The 15,601-nt window shown below is 41.8% G+C and overlaps 3 protein-coding genes across 7 annotated transcripts in view; 1 reads left to right on the forward strand and 2 right to left on the reverse strand.

Moving 5' to 3' along the window:
- Positions 1–15,601, forward strand: part of LOC110959998 (cytochrome c oxidase assembly factor 5) — a 523,208-nt gene that overhangs the window by 1,704 nt on the left and 505,903 nt on the right. For both annotated transcript variants that reach the window (XM_051958515.1, XM_051958514.1), the window contains exon 3: positions 79–756. In XM_051958515.1, coding sequence (XP_051814475.1) covers positions 79–120 — 42 coding nt within the window. In that variant the 3' untranslated portion in view covers positions 121–756. The remainder of the gene's footprint in view (positions 1–78; positions 757–15,601) is intronic.
- si:dkey-4e7.3 (uncharacterized protein LOC402865 homolog) lies at positions 504–6,372 on the reverse strand. 4 transcript variants are annotated; one of them, XM_022187471.2, is made up of 7 exons: positions 5,626–6,372; positions 5,341–5,414; positions 4,994–5,181; positions 3,763–3,942; positions 3,570–3,681; positions 2,375–2,511; positions 504–1,484 (listed from the first exon to the last, which is right to left on the reverse strand). In XM_022187471.2, the coding sequence occupies exons 1-7, from the start codon at positions 5,694–5,696 to the stop codon at positions 1,137–1,139; spliced, it is 1,110 nt and encodes a 369-aa protein (XP_022043163.1). In that variant the 5' UTR covers positions 5,697–6,372; the 3' UTR covers positions 504–1,136. The 4 variants fall into 4 exon arrangements, with proteins under 4 accessions (XP_022043163.1, XP_051814470.1, XP_022043164.1 ...); XM_051958510.1 differs by having other exon boundaries at positions 4,994–5,198; positions 5,626–5,693; XM_022187472.2 differs by having other exon boundaries at positions 4,994–5,198; positions 5,554–5,644.
- Positions 6,501–15,601, reverse strand: part of inpp4aa (inositol polyphosphate-4-phosphatase type I Aa) — a 30,697-nt gene continuing 21,596 nt past the window's right edge. Inside the window, exons 15-24 of the mRNA XM_022210930.2 lie at positions 14,974–15,249; positions 14,734–14,881; positions 14,392–14,424; positions 13,102–13,274; positions 12,880–13,003; positions 11,701–11,968; positions 10,691–10,788; positions 10,496–10,608; positions 8,597–8,751; positions 6,501–8,514 (exon numbers count right to left, since the gene is read on the reverse strand). Of these exons, the coding sequence (XP_022066622.2) occupies positions 8,382–8,514; positions 8,597–8,751; positions 10,496–10,608; positions 10,691–10,788; positions 11,701–11,968; positions 12,880–13,003; positions 13,102–13,274; positions 14,392–14,424; positions 14,734–14,881; positions 14,974–15,249 (1,521 nt within the window). The 3' untranslated portion in view covers positions 6,501–8,381. The remainder of the gene's footprint in view (positions 8,515–8,596; positions 8,752–10,495; positions 10,609–10,690; positions 10,789–11,700; positions 11,969–12,879; positions 13,004–13,101; positions 13,275–14,391; positions 14,425–14,733; positions 14,882–14,973; positions 15,250–15,601) is intronic.

Consider the following 15,601-nt stretch of genomic DNA (forward strand, 5'->3'; position numbering starts at 1 on the left):
ATGACTGATCTTTGAATCAAATCAATGAGAACCAGAGTCACGCGTTCAGACTGACTGTTGTCTGCCGTCTGTCTGCAGCTGGACACCAGGTCGAGATTCAGAGGAAGGAAAGGAAACTGAGGAACCACCAGAACTCTGTGTGGTTGAGTGAATGCTGGACCAGCAGCTGTAGAAACTTGAAGTTGCTCATGTGTCGGCGTACGTTCGGCATTTCAAACACCCCGTCTGATGGACGTGTCAGGAAAGTGGATGCTGAAGGACTGCAGAATATGAAAGAAATACACTGACACAAAACAGGATTACCTACAGAGCTGCTGATGGATTGAAGCTTTTGGCGTCTTGATTCTATGAGAGGAAAATCTGCTGCGCTGGATGAATGAATACGGTGATTGTAATGAAAAAGAAACACTTCTAATAGCAAATAATGAATAAAATGTGAAATAAGAACTTCTATTAATTTCTTATTGAGGTACTATCATAAAAAACAAAACATATTTCCGGTGTATTCTTAAAAATTTATTTTTATGACAGTTTCATCATACTACAGGGAAACAGTCAGTTTGTCACTACGAATACTATCAGGTCTGAGTTCACCAGTTTTGTCACATCAAAACCTTCAAAAACTGAGCCGAATGTGTGGACTAGGGCTGGCCCGAATAGTGGTTTCTGGCCTCCGGATATTCAGGCCCTATTAAAGACAAATATTCGGCCTTCGTTTTGTCTTCAATTAAACTGAAGAATTCCCAAACAGCAGAGGTCTTCAGCATCTTGTCTTGTGTTTATGCAACAAAGTGAAGCGTGACGTCAGAGTCGGCAGCCACCCGGCCATTCAGGTGGTGGTAAGAAACAGGAATGGATGAGCAGAGATGAGCCGAAGGCGAAGGGAAGAGACGAACTCTGAATATTTTCATGTGGGGGGAGGCGGGGGTGATCACGTAGACAAATGTGTATATGTTTATGTGATCACAGGACGGGGTGGGCCAAAGGCGGAGGGAAGACAGTAATGCTGAATTATATTATTGGGGAGGCGAATATTCGGATACCAAAATTAATATCCGGATACCGCCGTAGCAAACGAATATTGGGGTCCAGCCCTAGTGTGGACAGAAGCAGTAAGAGTCCCTCATTCAGGTCGGTCATTTCAAAGCAGCCATCATCATCTGCTCAAACTTCTTCATATCCACCTTCTTCATGATGAAAGCTTTGTGAGTCTTCTTCATGAACCCCACAGTGTCCACTACCATCATGCCTCTGGTGTGTGTTCCCGTCAGCTCCACGCTAACCGGGTACCGGTCGCTTTCTAGGATGAATGAGTCGTCCACAGCTGCCGCCATGGCGTACGAATCGCAGGAAATGAATCCAGATCCGGTGATGAACTCCTTTTCGTAGCGTTCGGTCTGCGACACCTCGATGCTGTGGCGGAAGATCTGCGCCATGAAGCGAGCTTTGTCAGTGTCCTGTGCCAGCCAGGCGTCACAGAATTCCTGGAGGAACACAAACACGTTGCAGCACTTTTTATCGTCTTATGGATGCATGAATGTTTTTTATTTGAACAGGTAAAAATGTTTGAGAACCAGTTTGACTGCAAACACAAATAGACATAGAAACAAAACGTAGAACACAAGAAAACGAGGAAGAAGCATGGGAGCATGTGAGTGGAAAAAATGTGCATGAGGTATAAAAATGTGTGTTTCTAAAAGAAAAAGTCCAAAGTGATCAGCAGGATAACAGTCTGTTGGAGCTGTAGCTTGAAGGTGGTGAGTGGAGTCCAAGTTTGAGGGTGTTTTGTGGGATGTCCCATAATATTGGCCCGATATCGGCATAAAAATGTAGTATCGGTCAATGTTTTTATCAGGTTTTACTGCCTGTCATGAAAACCGATAGAATAATGCCTGGGTTTTGCCGGCACACAAATGATCTCATCAAACTGTCCTGAAGTGTTTAAACAAACCAGTAACAAGCTAGCTGTGCCTGACTAACATGTATCGATAACGGTTGATATTGATTTCTCGCTCCTTTATTTATCAGAGCTTTTAACTTTACGGGACCAATCAGAGCTCTGAGGTCTTCCAGTCAGCGGCTGCTTGAAGTACCCAGGTCTAAATAAAACCCTGGGGTGACGGGCGTTCTGGACCTAGCTCAACCATCACTGACCTGGATCCGTTTTAATCGCAACTAAAACCTTCCTGTTCTGAACGGCTTTAACACCAAGCAGCATGGTGACATCTTGCTGCATGGAGTCTCCATGTTCTCCTGCTCATGGTGGGTTTCTCCCACAGCCCACAAACATGATGAGGTTTACTGATTATTCTAAACTTGAGATATTTACAAGGTGTGATGTGCACATGTGCTGAAATGTGTAAGAGAGCGTTACCCATGGCAGTTTGCTGTAGCAGGTAAACTCCCAGCAGGCCAGGTATGTGGGACAGTGGTAGTCATTCAGCACAATGTATGCAGCTTCTGGATCAGCAGCAAAGTTAAACTCTCCACATACCGTTGTGTTTCCTCGAGCTGCAAAATAAAGGCAAGACGGAATAATTAGAACTCCTGAGAGACCAGGATTAGACTGATTCCACTACAGTTACAAACACTGCTCACATTTTATTACTGACTGATCCTTATGGACCATATTATCATCTGCATGTGTCCAACTGTCTTAGAATTCAGATATATTAAATTTACAGTGATAGAAAACATAAAAACAGCTCTTGTCGTAGCTGGTGTAATGACAGCAGCGTTTCTCATTCTCTACAAGATGTCCATCATTTAGTTTTTTACTTTTCACCTTTTCAGACATGAGATGAGGAGGGAGTGACTAACGGGGCGACCGAGTCATTTAAGTTTAGATAATCTGTCTTCTTATACTGTTCACATTGTTTTGTCTAGCTGAAGGGTGTCAAACATTCGGCCCACGGGCCAAAACCGCTCCACCAGAGGATCCAATCCGGCCCACGGACGACTTTAACTGTTGGAGAGAAGATATTATCTGCAAATTGTAAATATGTGAAACTATAAATGTAAAATAATTCCTAGACCTTGATCACAAAGTAAAATACTCGACTGTTCTTTTGTCACTTTGTGTCTCATTTTTGTAACATTTTATCTTGTTTTGTTGTTCTTTTGTCGTTTGTCTCATGTTTTTGTGTTTCCTTTTTGTTTCGCTTGTGATTTTTGCCTTATTTTTGTCATTTTGTGTTTTGCTTTATTTGATGTTTTGTGTATCGTTTGTATCATTTGTGGGGTTTTTTGGTCTTGTTTGTGTTGTTTGTCTCATCTTTGTCATATTTTGTCTTGTTTTTGATGAAACTGAATTTATTTTCCCTCAGAAATTTCAGGTTGTTCATAATGTTTTGTATCAAGATAATTCCTTAAATGTGAACATTTTTGCACTAAAACTAAGGAAAATTTTGGAGCTGTGGTCATTTATCGGTTATTATGCTGTGATTTAACTGGTCCGGCCCACTTAGATCATATTGGGCCCTGACCAACGATGAGTGTGACCCCCCTGGTCCAGCCCTTAGGCACTGAACATGGTCACCTCCATGCAAACAGTTTGATGTTTTACTGACATTCAGTGTTGCCTCCCATGATGTAGAGCCCTCGGAGTTTGCTTGGCAGGGATGGATCCAACTTGACAGCCAGAGCCAGGTTGGTGAGGGGCGCCGTGGCAACCAGTGACACCTGGGAGACACTCACAGACTTAAGACATGCAAAGAGGAGCACATACAGTTCACACGCTAACATCTCTCTGCAGCGTCTCACCTCTCCTGGGTTCTCATTAACTATCCTGATCATAGCTGACACAGCGCCCTCCTTCTGAACCAGGTCCAGACCCGGAGCTCTGGAGTCGGGAGCATCTCCTAGGCCGTCATGTCCGTGGAATTCGCCCGCGTTGATACTGTTCCCAAGGATCGGCTTAGCAGCACCTTTAAACACTGGAATCTGATGGTGTAACAGTGGAACCGGGTCAGGAATGCTGCATTTATACACGTGGACTATTTTATGGCGACACCGGGTTTACAAGTTTGTTAAACTCAGTGTGGCGTGCCTTCATCTCATCATCATCAGAGCTGCAGCTAATTCATCTTCATCGTTCAAGCTGCAGTTTATTCACTGGTGAGTAGTCATGTAGAATTTTATGCTGTTAAAATTACGTCAATTTAAGAACGTACGAAGTGTTCATAAGAGTGTTGAGGGTTTATAAAGCCCGAATATATATAAATAATAAAATAAATACGGTTGCTACTTGGCAGATTTTTCAAACGTAACCCCTGTGGTAGACAATGGACCACTGTACATGGATTTCTACCTACATCTTTAAAGAAATGCTTCATTTTACAGCTGATGTTTCAATGTTGACAAGCTCCAAATTTCATGTATTTTCCAAACTAGTATTTTTCTGCATTAATAGAAAACAACCACCGTTCTGAACATTTTAGGCTCTCCTTAGTTTCCCCCAAAACACAATCTTGTTCGAATGATCTTGACCAGTGAATTTTTTTTTTTAAAGTACATTTTTTTTAGGGGAATTTCCTCAATAAGACCACAGTGAATGCTGCTGTTCATTGCTGCCTCTTACAAACTTCTAGCTGATGTTTACAGTTTACTAAGCGGTATCTTTGTGTTGTTTATTCACTTGTATCATGAGACTGACGTCCATCTTCCTAATTAATGGCATATCTGATTCAGAGTGTTTTCCATTGAGTGAAACAAGTTGCTTCCTGTTTAAAACTCTACACTAATTAATCAGCATTGTAATTTTCATGAACAAAATGTAAAATAGGATCATTTTAACGTGCACTCATGCAGCACAAACTTGTCTGCCAAAGCTGACTGAGCTCCTCCTCAAGTCCTGCATCGAGTCATGAGTCTGAAGGAAGAACAGCTCCTTCTGTGTAGGTTTAAAACAGCCTCCCCTGTTTGCCACGGGACAGCAGCGAATTCCTGTAACGTTACTCATAAATGGACAGACAATCCCAGCAGCAGCACCTACCTCCAGTGAGTTGCAGGCTTGCAGAACTCGCAGGGCGTTCTTGCACACGTTTTCCACCGTGGTGTTTCCGTGCACACAGGTGATGCCCAGCAGCTTGACGTTGGGGGCGGCCAGTGCCAACATGATGGCCTGAGCATCGTCCACGCCACAGTCCACGTCCACCAGCAGCTTCTTACTCATCCTGGACCCTGCAGAGAGACGGACGCTGGTTCAACGACATACCAACCGCCGGGTCAGTGTCTAATCCAGTCAGTTTCTGATTAACCTGAACGTATTATACGTAGTATACTCAGATCTGCACAGATTTAATTATCTTATATGAAGAAGAATGGCAGAGTAACACCAACCTGTAGCTGAGTGTGAGAAAAATGAAGTATTTCGTCTCACAGACTGGAACCAAGGACGGTCAGCTGACAACGACCTTGAAGCAGAAAGAAAGAAAGACAGAAAAAGAATGGGAGGAGACAGGAAAGAGGTTAATATTCAACCCACCTCAGTGCTCATTAATGGCTAAGAGGACAGCTATAGGCAGAACTATGGACAAAGGTCAGAGCCTTCACCTTCACCCACAGCTCTCCTGCTGTTTTTAGAGCTTTATAAATCGTGGCGTGAATGAGCTTCTTCAGTCTCACCTCCTCCAGCAGCTGCAGAGTCTCGATGCTGCAGCTCTTCTGATAATCCTGGTACCGTACAGATGAATCATAGACTATTTATTAAAGTTCTCTGTTGTATAAGCAGCTCTACACGAGGAACGTAGACTGTTTAATTAGAGATTTTACATGCTAGTAAGTTAGAGACCTGGTTTCTGGACATTTAGGAGGGGTTTGTCGAGTGAAAAATAACTTCTGACAACTATGCTAGCTTGAATGTTAACTGCAGTCGCGGGGTGGCAGTGTGCGCATGCGCGAGAACTTAAAGGGTCTTAAAGGGACATACACAGATTTATTTTTTAATCTCAGTTCTCCTTTTTCTTTTTCTCCTTTCTTCTCCTTCTTCTTCTGTCTCAGAAGGGTCAAATTATTGGCCTGCATCAAGCAAAGAAAACAACTAAGCAGATTTCTGAAACTACTAGAATCAGGTTAAGAAGTACATCATTAAAAACCTGAAGGATAGTGGAGAACCATCATCTTCCAGAAACACTCTTAGATGATCGTAGGAGATCAACAGTAGAACTCACGGCTCTTTAATAGTGAAAGGAAGAACATTGAGAATGCGTGGATCAGGGAGCATGACATGGATTGTCCTCAGCCCCACTGAGAACCTTTGGGATGTTCTGGAGAAGACTTTGTCCAACTCTCCCATCATCAATATAAGATCTTGGTAAAAATAAATGCAGAAATAAATACAGTGACATTACAGAAGCTTATTGAAACAATGTCACAGTGAATGAGTACCGTACTCTAAGCTAAAGACAGTCCAACAAAATATCAGAGCGTACGGCTTTTTTTGACCAGGCAGTGTATTTGCTGCTTAATTCAGCATTAAATTTGAAAAACAAACACACCAGTTTGGCATCGACAAGCCTTTATTCATTACCTAGGTTCGGTTCATCCCACTGTGGGCGTGCAGGCGTCTGCACAGCCCCCCGATCAACCTGTGTGCATGTACAACTGATCAGAACAAGGTCGTAACTTACTAATAACAATGGATAAAAGTAGAACAGCATTTGGCAGCACCAGCCATAATAACAGAAAGACCTGTAAGCAAAATAAAATCCACTGTCTCTGTAAGTACTGTACAATAAGGTACATCTGGAGCTGTTGTTGGTACAATAATGCAATATGCATTATTTCACTTAATTCTAGAAACCCTTATCAAGTACTCTTAACTGCAAATGTGTACAGTTATAATAGTATCAAGCAGAAGTCTTCATGCAGGTTTAATGACTAAAATTTTCATCTGATTTCAAAGTTCTGCATAATTCAACTGAGTGCCGTAAAACTGAGAATAAGGAAGGACTATCAAACCACTATAACGCTGCATATGATCCTGCAGAAATGTCCTAAACATCTGTAGATATGTTAGAATTACAGAATAATGTGATGCACCACTCTGAAGCCCATGGTTTGTGAACCGGTTTCCCTCCTGATGGTAGCATCAGAAGAACCTCAGGAATCACTTCAGATAGTACAAATGTCAGGTTGAAGTGTCGGATATATACTTCTTAAAGATCTGTGCTTGTTGTAGAGCGTAATACGGTGTTGAATATTTAGGTGACTGAAGAAAGATGTGTGGGGAAAGACAGACAACAGCCTAAAAGCACCTGAAAATAAACCGATTCAGAAAGTTTAGGTCCAGAGAAACATTTGTCACAGGTAAAGACGAGTGTTTGTGTTTCCTACGCTGGATTTAAAGCAACACAAGACAACATCACATGCAGGAGACTTCAAAAGCTCTTGTTTGGCCCGATATTTGACGAATAAGGTGGAATTTTGGTGACTTTTAATGAAAAATTGTGAATTCTACAAATACGTTTTTCCTTGTGTTGCCTTAAAAAGCGACGCTGGTGTTATTTTATGGTTTGTTTTTTTTCAAGTGAACAAATTCCACAAAAAGACAGAAAATAATGTGTTGCTGCATTTCTACCGTTTCTGTCTCACTTGAGCCCACTGAATCATACTGAGAATGTAAATCTAAAAAACTGGTCCCAAATACATTTCTTTTTCCAAGTAATTTTCAGAACAGTTGGACGCCGTAGTTTCTAATTGGTGTTAGCCACAGAGGAGGAAATATAGTAATCGTTGGGAAAAATTCAAGCAGTAGATCTCTATTGTGCCACTGTGGGGTTATTTATCTGGGATTCTCTCAATATAAACCACCGCTGCTCTTTTGTGGTCATAAATTCAGTGTTGGCACAGATGGAAAAGATAAATAAGGCTTCAGATACACAGAAGAAAATAATTGTTGTTTTTTTGCTTTGGATTAGTTGATGACAAGAAAAATACAGACCAGCATCAAATAAAACCTCAACTAAGTGTAATATATGAGCCACATCATCGCTCTAAAGCCTGTCATGTCTTATTTCTAGGGACACGAGTTAAAATGCCGTAAATCCAGAGCGGCTGGACGCGTCCTGATGCTACAGCAGCAGACGACCCTGTCTGCACACCGGCTACAACGCAACACACAAAGCCGCATCTTTTACTGATTCTGGATGTGAAGTTTGGGTGGAAATGTGTGTGTGGTCCTAGTACTACCGAGAGGACAGAAGGAGAGGAGGGGGACCGCTAGAAAACAACCTACAGTAGCACTGGCACTTGGACATCTTAACGGTGACTAAGCACAAAACAAAGGGCTGTTGTTCCAGTTTGTGTTTTCTTTGTGTGGTGCCATCATCATTATCCCCGTCAGCTCTCTTTTTTTTGTCCCCCCCCCTGATAGAGTGCTTTTAGGTCTCGACTTTTCCGTACGTCCCCTCTGGAGGGCGGTATTGTTTGGGGAAGGCCTTGAGCTGGAGCGAGTTGAAGGCGTATTTACGACATCCCACGTTCTTCATGGTGTTCTCTCTCCTGCAGCCCTCACTGTGGGGAGACACAGGAGATGCATTGTTAATTCTGGATACTGGATTTGCTTTTCTAGTCTTCTTCTGGTGCAGGGACTAACCTGCGCATACAGTCCAGGGCCTGGTAGAAGACCTGCGGGGCCAAGGCGTGCTCCTGCTGCAGGATCTGACACTGCTCCAGGGTCAGAGACATGGCCGTGCGGTCCTTGGCGCTCTTACAGCTGGTGAAGCGCACTCCGTTCAGCCGCCGGCATATCTTTAGGGTTCAGAGAAGGAGATTAGAGGCAAAAGATGGAGCTTTTAATGTTTTAGACTAGAGGTGTCAAACATACGGCCCAAAGGATGACTGTGCAAATTGTAGAAATTCCAGAGAAGACATTAACGGCAATTTTTCAATAAAAGTAACTGCTATTTTCTGATGCAAATATTCAAAAATATATTGACACGACTAACCCTTGACTTCAATGCACTCTCTCTAAATGGAAAAATGTGTTTAAAGAATATAACCTGAAAAAAGATATTGTAATGGTAAAATGGTTTGCTTATGATTCTGGTTTTCTACCAAACAAACTGGACTCAAGACTCAAATTTTGGACCTCTAAAGGGATAACAACTTTAAGCAAGCTGATTAAGGATGCTAAAGTTATGAGCTTCGATACACTTAAACATAAATATGCACTGGAAAAAACAGACTTTTATGGACATCTACAAATACGTCACTATATAGAAACAAAAACAGATACAGTGTCAGAGTCAATATGGACTCACTGAAACTGTTTAGAAATTCATATGATGGGAAAACTAATAAGAAGCCAGTTTCAATTTTGTGTAAATGTCTGACGAATCGGAAGTGTCATTCCACTGAATTTAAGAAAAAAGACAAATACGATCAAGTCAAAGCGACCGATCTTGAATAAAATTGACCCTTTCTCAAAGCAAAAAAAAAAAAAAAGTAACTGCTGTTTGAAATTAGTCCACTGTACTGCCACATTTTTTATGTATTTTTATGTATAAATCTTAGATGTGGAAATGAATGTAAATTTCAAATACTGTAATTTCTAAACCGTGACAAGTCGTTTTGATGGAAGTTGTGTAAATGATAAACTGAGGCATAATTGTGTTGAAATTGAACTTATTTTTCTTAAGAAACTTCAGGCTGTTCATAATGTTTTGTAAAAAAAAATAACAGTTCATTAATTGTGAACGTTTTCAGAATGTTTTTGCACTAAAACAAAGTGGAAAATTTGGACTCGTAGCTATGAACTGAACTGACTTAAGATGAGTTTGACATCCTGTGTGAAGCTGCAGAGAGCAGACGTGGTACGAGGGGCGATTGATAAGTTTTGAGCCTGACCAAGAAAAAAGTAAAAATAAATTTAAACAACGCTTTATTTCTCAACATAATCCCCTTGTAAGTCCACACATTTCTTCCAGCGTCTCTGTAGTGCCTTGATCCCGTTCTCATAGAAGGTCTTATCCTGCTCCTGTAGGAAGTCGTTTACCGCAGCTATGACGTCATTGTTTGTGGCGTAGTGGGTCCCAGCAAGGTGCTGTTTCATGTTTGGGAAAAGATGAAAGTCAGACGGAGCCAAATCTGGGGAATAAGGTGGACGCTGCACGAGTTCAAAGCCACATTGGTGAATGGCAACCATGGAGACAACTGACTTATGAACCGGAGCATCGTCCTGGTGGAACAGGATGCCACGTCTGAGCATTCCACGACACTTTTCTTTAATTTTCTCCCTCAGTTGGCGTACCAGGGAAGCATAATATTGCCCATTTCGGGACAGGTAACGGATCACAGCACGGTCACCAATTTGCTTGAATGACCTACCTCACTCTACTATCATACATGCATGAATACACGCATTGAGTTCAAAATTGAACTCAAACTCTTCTGACATGTTGCTCTCTCAGAGAACTAAAGGTTTTCATTAACAAAGTGTCTTTTCTTGGTCAGGCTCAGAACTTATCAATCGCCCCTCGTAAAGCCAGTCTACCTCGGCCGCTTGCCACAGGATCTCCACGTTCTTGCTCCTCTTGGCGTTGACGTTCTGGCTCAGCAGTTTGAGCAGATCTGGCACTCCGGTGGAGCTGCGGGAGCGAGGGAGGCCTGAGGGGATAAAAGCAGAGGAATGATGAGGCTGGTCAAAGTAGATATGTGTCTCTCTGATAACTGTGTGTTTGTCACTCACAGTCTTCTGGGAGGACTTCTTTGAACTGGTCGTAGTAGGAGCTGAGGCGAGTCATGCTTTCTATGTTGATGACATCCTGCAGCGACGTGTCTCCAAACCTGAACACAGGTAAGATGTTGGAGTGGAAACCTTTCAGCTTTCACGATTATAGGTTCCATTCTCTCATGAATGAATGTGTAAATGTATTTTTGTTTTTGGTGTTTCCCTCCCATCTGTACGTATCTCCATCCCTCTTTTCCTCACATCTATACTAATACTACTAGAATACTACTTTTCCTTTAGACCAGCTTGTTACTGTCCTGCTGCTCTGTACTACATGGGGCTGATTTTCCAAATAGTTATCATTTTTAGTTAATTGTTTTAGTTACTACCTTAAAATTGCTTCTTTATACTTTTTATTTCAACCATTTTCTTGTTTTCTCTCCTTCTGAGAAAAGATTTAATGTCAGATAGATAATACCACAGCTAAGTTCACCCTTTAACTACAGTCAAACCTCATGATTAAGCAGATAAAATATTAGAACTTCTATGAATTTTATTTGCAATATTAATTTTACTGTTGTGCAATCGTTTCCCCTTTTCCTCTTTAAATCTCAGGATTAGGTACATAGCTGATGATTTATAGATTTCTTCTTTTAAACAAACTATATCTATGCTGCATTTAAATTAAAGATGCTGCCGTAAAGTGTTGAAACTAACTGATTAATTAATAAAAATATGAACATTAGTTTGGTAATCATTTAGTTTGATATTTATCTAACACAAACTTTATAGAACGTTTTGAAGCCACATGTGGATCACCATTTTCCCTGTAAGCTCATGTAGGTCCACAGGTACAAAAATATTCTCTATTCTTTGAAATATGTTTGAGCTTTAGTGTTTTTTAAAACTGTTCCGTCTCCAGTAATGGCTTCAAACTGACCTGTCCAGACTTGCATGTGTATCTGGAGCTGCCGTTCTGTGTCATTTTCCTGTTAAATATCTGACCTTCTCTGCTCTCAGACACTCACTTCTCGGCCAGAGTCTGCTGCTCGTTGATGCCCACGTTGAACAGGACGGGCTGCACTCGGAGCAGCATCCCGTTCTGGATCTCTCGTGGCAGCAGGTCGAACATGGCTCCGGGCATCGGAACCCGGACGTTGAAGCCGTTCCTGTTTCCCGTGATCACCGGCAGCATGTCGGGGCTGAAAGCTGAAGTGGCCTGGGTGACTTTGAAGGTGACGTTTCTGAGATCCATCACTCCGACGCTCATGTCCTCCAGCATGGCCAACTCCTCCCCTTTAAACAAACAAGAAGCCCACAGAGCAGAAGAACACGTCTGTTTAGTTTAGTTTGCATGACTCTGAAGGATCTCAAACTACTGGATACAACAAATGAACTAATTAGAGTAAAATGTGATGAAAAGTTGGTCCATGAACTGAGGAAGGTTTAATAGCATTGATTTACACGGATTTATGATTTAATACACAACTGCTTCAGTGGAAAACTACACAAATCTACACACTTTTCTTACAAATCTTATCCAACCCTTTTGATTTATGTTGTACTTTTTTTTTTTTTACTATAACTCACTGTTTGATGAAATAGCACAATGTCACTTTTTGCTGCTTTTGTGTAATTTCCTGACATATTTATTCTGTTTTACTGGTTCTTATTTCATTTCATTTACCTCCCATATTACATATATCCGGCCTCCTTTGCAGATGTTGTCATTTTTAATGTTGTTTTGTTATTTATGCACATTTGATGTTATTATTTATTATTGTTATCTTATTTCCTAATGCTTGTTGCTGTGCACCGTCCAGCAGAAGCCATTTATATTTTTGTCATACCATGTATGATGACAACAAAACTATTCTATTCTATTCTATTCTGAAACTGTACTGCAACTAATATCAGATCTGGAGAATGTATGTTTACATGAACTGTTGTGATTTTAGTTTTTTAAGTCTACAGACGGCACTTCAGCAACAGAGTGCGTATAAATTTTATTTAAAATTTCAAATGTGGCAAATTTTTGTCATTTATGCATTGACATTTAAAATGTGTGAGGAATTTGATGCAGATATTAGCCCCAAAAAATCTACTATGAAAGCTGGACTGTGAAAATATGAGCAATCTAAGTGCTTTCATAGTCTTTTGTGTAATTCTGTATTTCTAAACAAGCATGCGTCCCCACACAGAGTTACCGTAGGTGCTGAGCAGGCCTTCGTACTGCACCAGTAGGCCGATGGTGTGCAGCTGTCTGAGGAAGCCGGAGTCACAGAGACTGTTCCTCAGCTTGAGAACGAAGCCGCAGATCAGAGCCGTCAGCTGGAAGCAGCACGACTCACATTAGTACGTCATTTAAAAACACGGGGAGGTTAATGTAAGCAGGCTGTCTGAACGGCTGGTGGCAGCGGCTGACAGACCGTCTGACAGAAGACGACGTCGCGGCGGTACTGCAGGGTGAGGCTCATGGCGATGGTGGGAGCGCTGTCCTGCATCAGCAGAAACACCATGGCCTTCTTGGCTTTGTCGCTCATCAGAGACGCACAGTCTGTCAGCGTGGAGAGGAGAGGATACAGAGCATCGCTCCACTCACCTGCAGACACACCAGGTCAGAAATACTAATATTAAAACAGACCTACTGAAGGCTGAAGACAGTTCTGACAGCACACATTCAGAATTTAAAATCACGAATTAAACATTGTAAAACATGATTTGTCTGAAACAAGACGACATGGTCATCAATATCCCCCGCCACATGTGATGTCTATGAGTCTATATCCAAAATAGAGATCAAGGGCCATAACTCTGTTAAATATTATCGCACAGGTCTCATTTTCGAACTTGATCAAGGTGTCCATGGTGTGAAGCTACACACTAAATTTCGTAATCCTAGCTGTAATAGTTTCCAAGAAAAGCTGTCCCCTTCATCTCGGACGGACGGATGGACGGAGGCCAAACCTGTAGCCCCCTTTTCCACTTCATGGAGGCGGGGGATAATAAACTGACTTCACGTGTTTGAAGGTAAACGCAGATAAATCAAATTTACAGCGGTGGACAGCCCTAAAATCTCAAATATTATACTGAAATATTTGTGGAAAGATCTTTTTTGTGTTTGTAACGGTGTGGCTGCGTTAGACAGACAGGAACACATACAAATGATACTTTTTGTTTATTGTCTACAAGAAAAACTAAATTCTCCTAAAAGTACCCAATCCTCAAAATGCTTTCGAAAGACAAACAAAGATTGTATATAAATGCTCCAAACATAGTCTAAAACATCACCATGAAAGTCAGAGATGTATCTTTTGCAAACTTCAAGATTAAAATTTCCATCTTTTTATTGGTTTCAGTGTATTTTGTTGTTGCATGTTTGTGTTCATAAAGTAGTGCTAAACTTTATCTTTAAATTAGGTTTCAAAAGTTCAAGTTTTTAAAGATTTTTTTAGGGTGATTTTTGCATTTTGACTTTTTAATTACAGTTGGTAGTTTAGTGACAGGGGAAAAAAAGCATTTAAAGATGGTATGACTACACAGCAGTGAGTTTCTTTACCAAATAGGAGTTAACTTGACTGCTGAATACAGGATCATCATCATAACAACTTTTATATTTAAACCAATGATCAGACTACAGGAACTGATGTTTTTTAATCGTTACCATGAGGGGTTTGATTCTCATCCATGCACTGACTGATAAGGGAATATTCTCTCACCTGGAGACGTCTTTTCCACCTCTGGGCTGCTATCTAGAAATGACAGAAAATATTTTTTTAAGAAGAAAATCCCAGCTCTCTTTGTAACTCAAAATGATCTCCCACATTTGAAACCTTCAGAACCTCCAATGTGATCAACGGGACTGAAAGGGCATGCAGGAGTCTAGAGTCAGAATGATGAGGATGGAAGATGTGAGGATGGAGATAACAGAGAATGAAACAACGGTTTCAGTGATGATGATAGTAAATCTTTGTCTTTACGCTCAAGATGCATCCAAAGAAATGTTGCATCTATGACTCCTGTTTGCAGAGCGTGCAGCAGAAACCTTCGTGTCTGAATACCTTTCTTGGTGCTGCTCGGCTCCTCAGTGGTGAGCAGGAAGACGTCTTCGGAGCTGCTGTCGCTCTGGAGTTTGTCTCTCTGCAGCAGCCTGTCCACTCTCTGGATCACACACTCCAGGCTTTTATCCACATTCAGCCAAACCTTCTCCTGCACACAAACACAGATTGCAAATTAACACGATGTATGTAAAAAAAACAACAACATTTGAACAGAAAGAGGCACACGGGCTCATCTCTTACCCACTCCTCCTCGTGCAAATCTGCCTGCAAGGAGGCGCGCTTGTTTTTACTCCCATCGTCAGGAGGAACCGCGTGGCGAGAGGGCGAGGTGGCGGCACGGGACGGGGAGGTGGGGTGACGAGAGGGGGAGCGGGACGGAGAGCGAGAGGAGGGCGAGAGGGAGGAGGAGGACGGAGATGGGGTGCTGTGCTGAGAGAACTCTGGGCGGGCGGCTGCCAGGGCGACGATGGCCGAAGACAGCAGCTTGGAGTCGCATACGGTGACCAGCTGACGAGTCTGCAGGACAGGGACAGAGACGGACAGGCTAGGTTTAGAAGTGTGACACTGTGGGAAAGAGATGAAGAGAGACGAACTGTTGCTGGGGAAAAAAATGTCCTGTACTGAACATAAACAATGAGTTGTTGTTATTCATGGATTATTTTTGGGACTTTTTTCCTTCATTCAGTGTTAAAACTCAGCAAAATGCGAGCAATCCATTACCTTGTTTACTTTATGGTATATTAGGTCACAGATTAAATCTTTTATGGGTAAATTTTAACCGTATTTCTCCCCTGAACCTACAATTACCGCCTTGTGCTTGTAGGCCTGATTGCTAGTTACATTGGTCCTCACATTTTTGGGTCTATTA

Source organism: Acanthochromis polyacanthus, chromosome 14 (genome assembly GCF_021347895.1).
Source record: "Acanthochromis polyacanthus isolate Apoly-LR-REF ecotype Palm Island chromosome 14, KAUST_Apoly_ChrSc, whole genome shotgun sequence".
NCBI lineage: Eukaryota > Metazoa > Chordata > Actinopteri > Pomacentridae > Acanthochromis > Acanthochromis polyacanthus.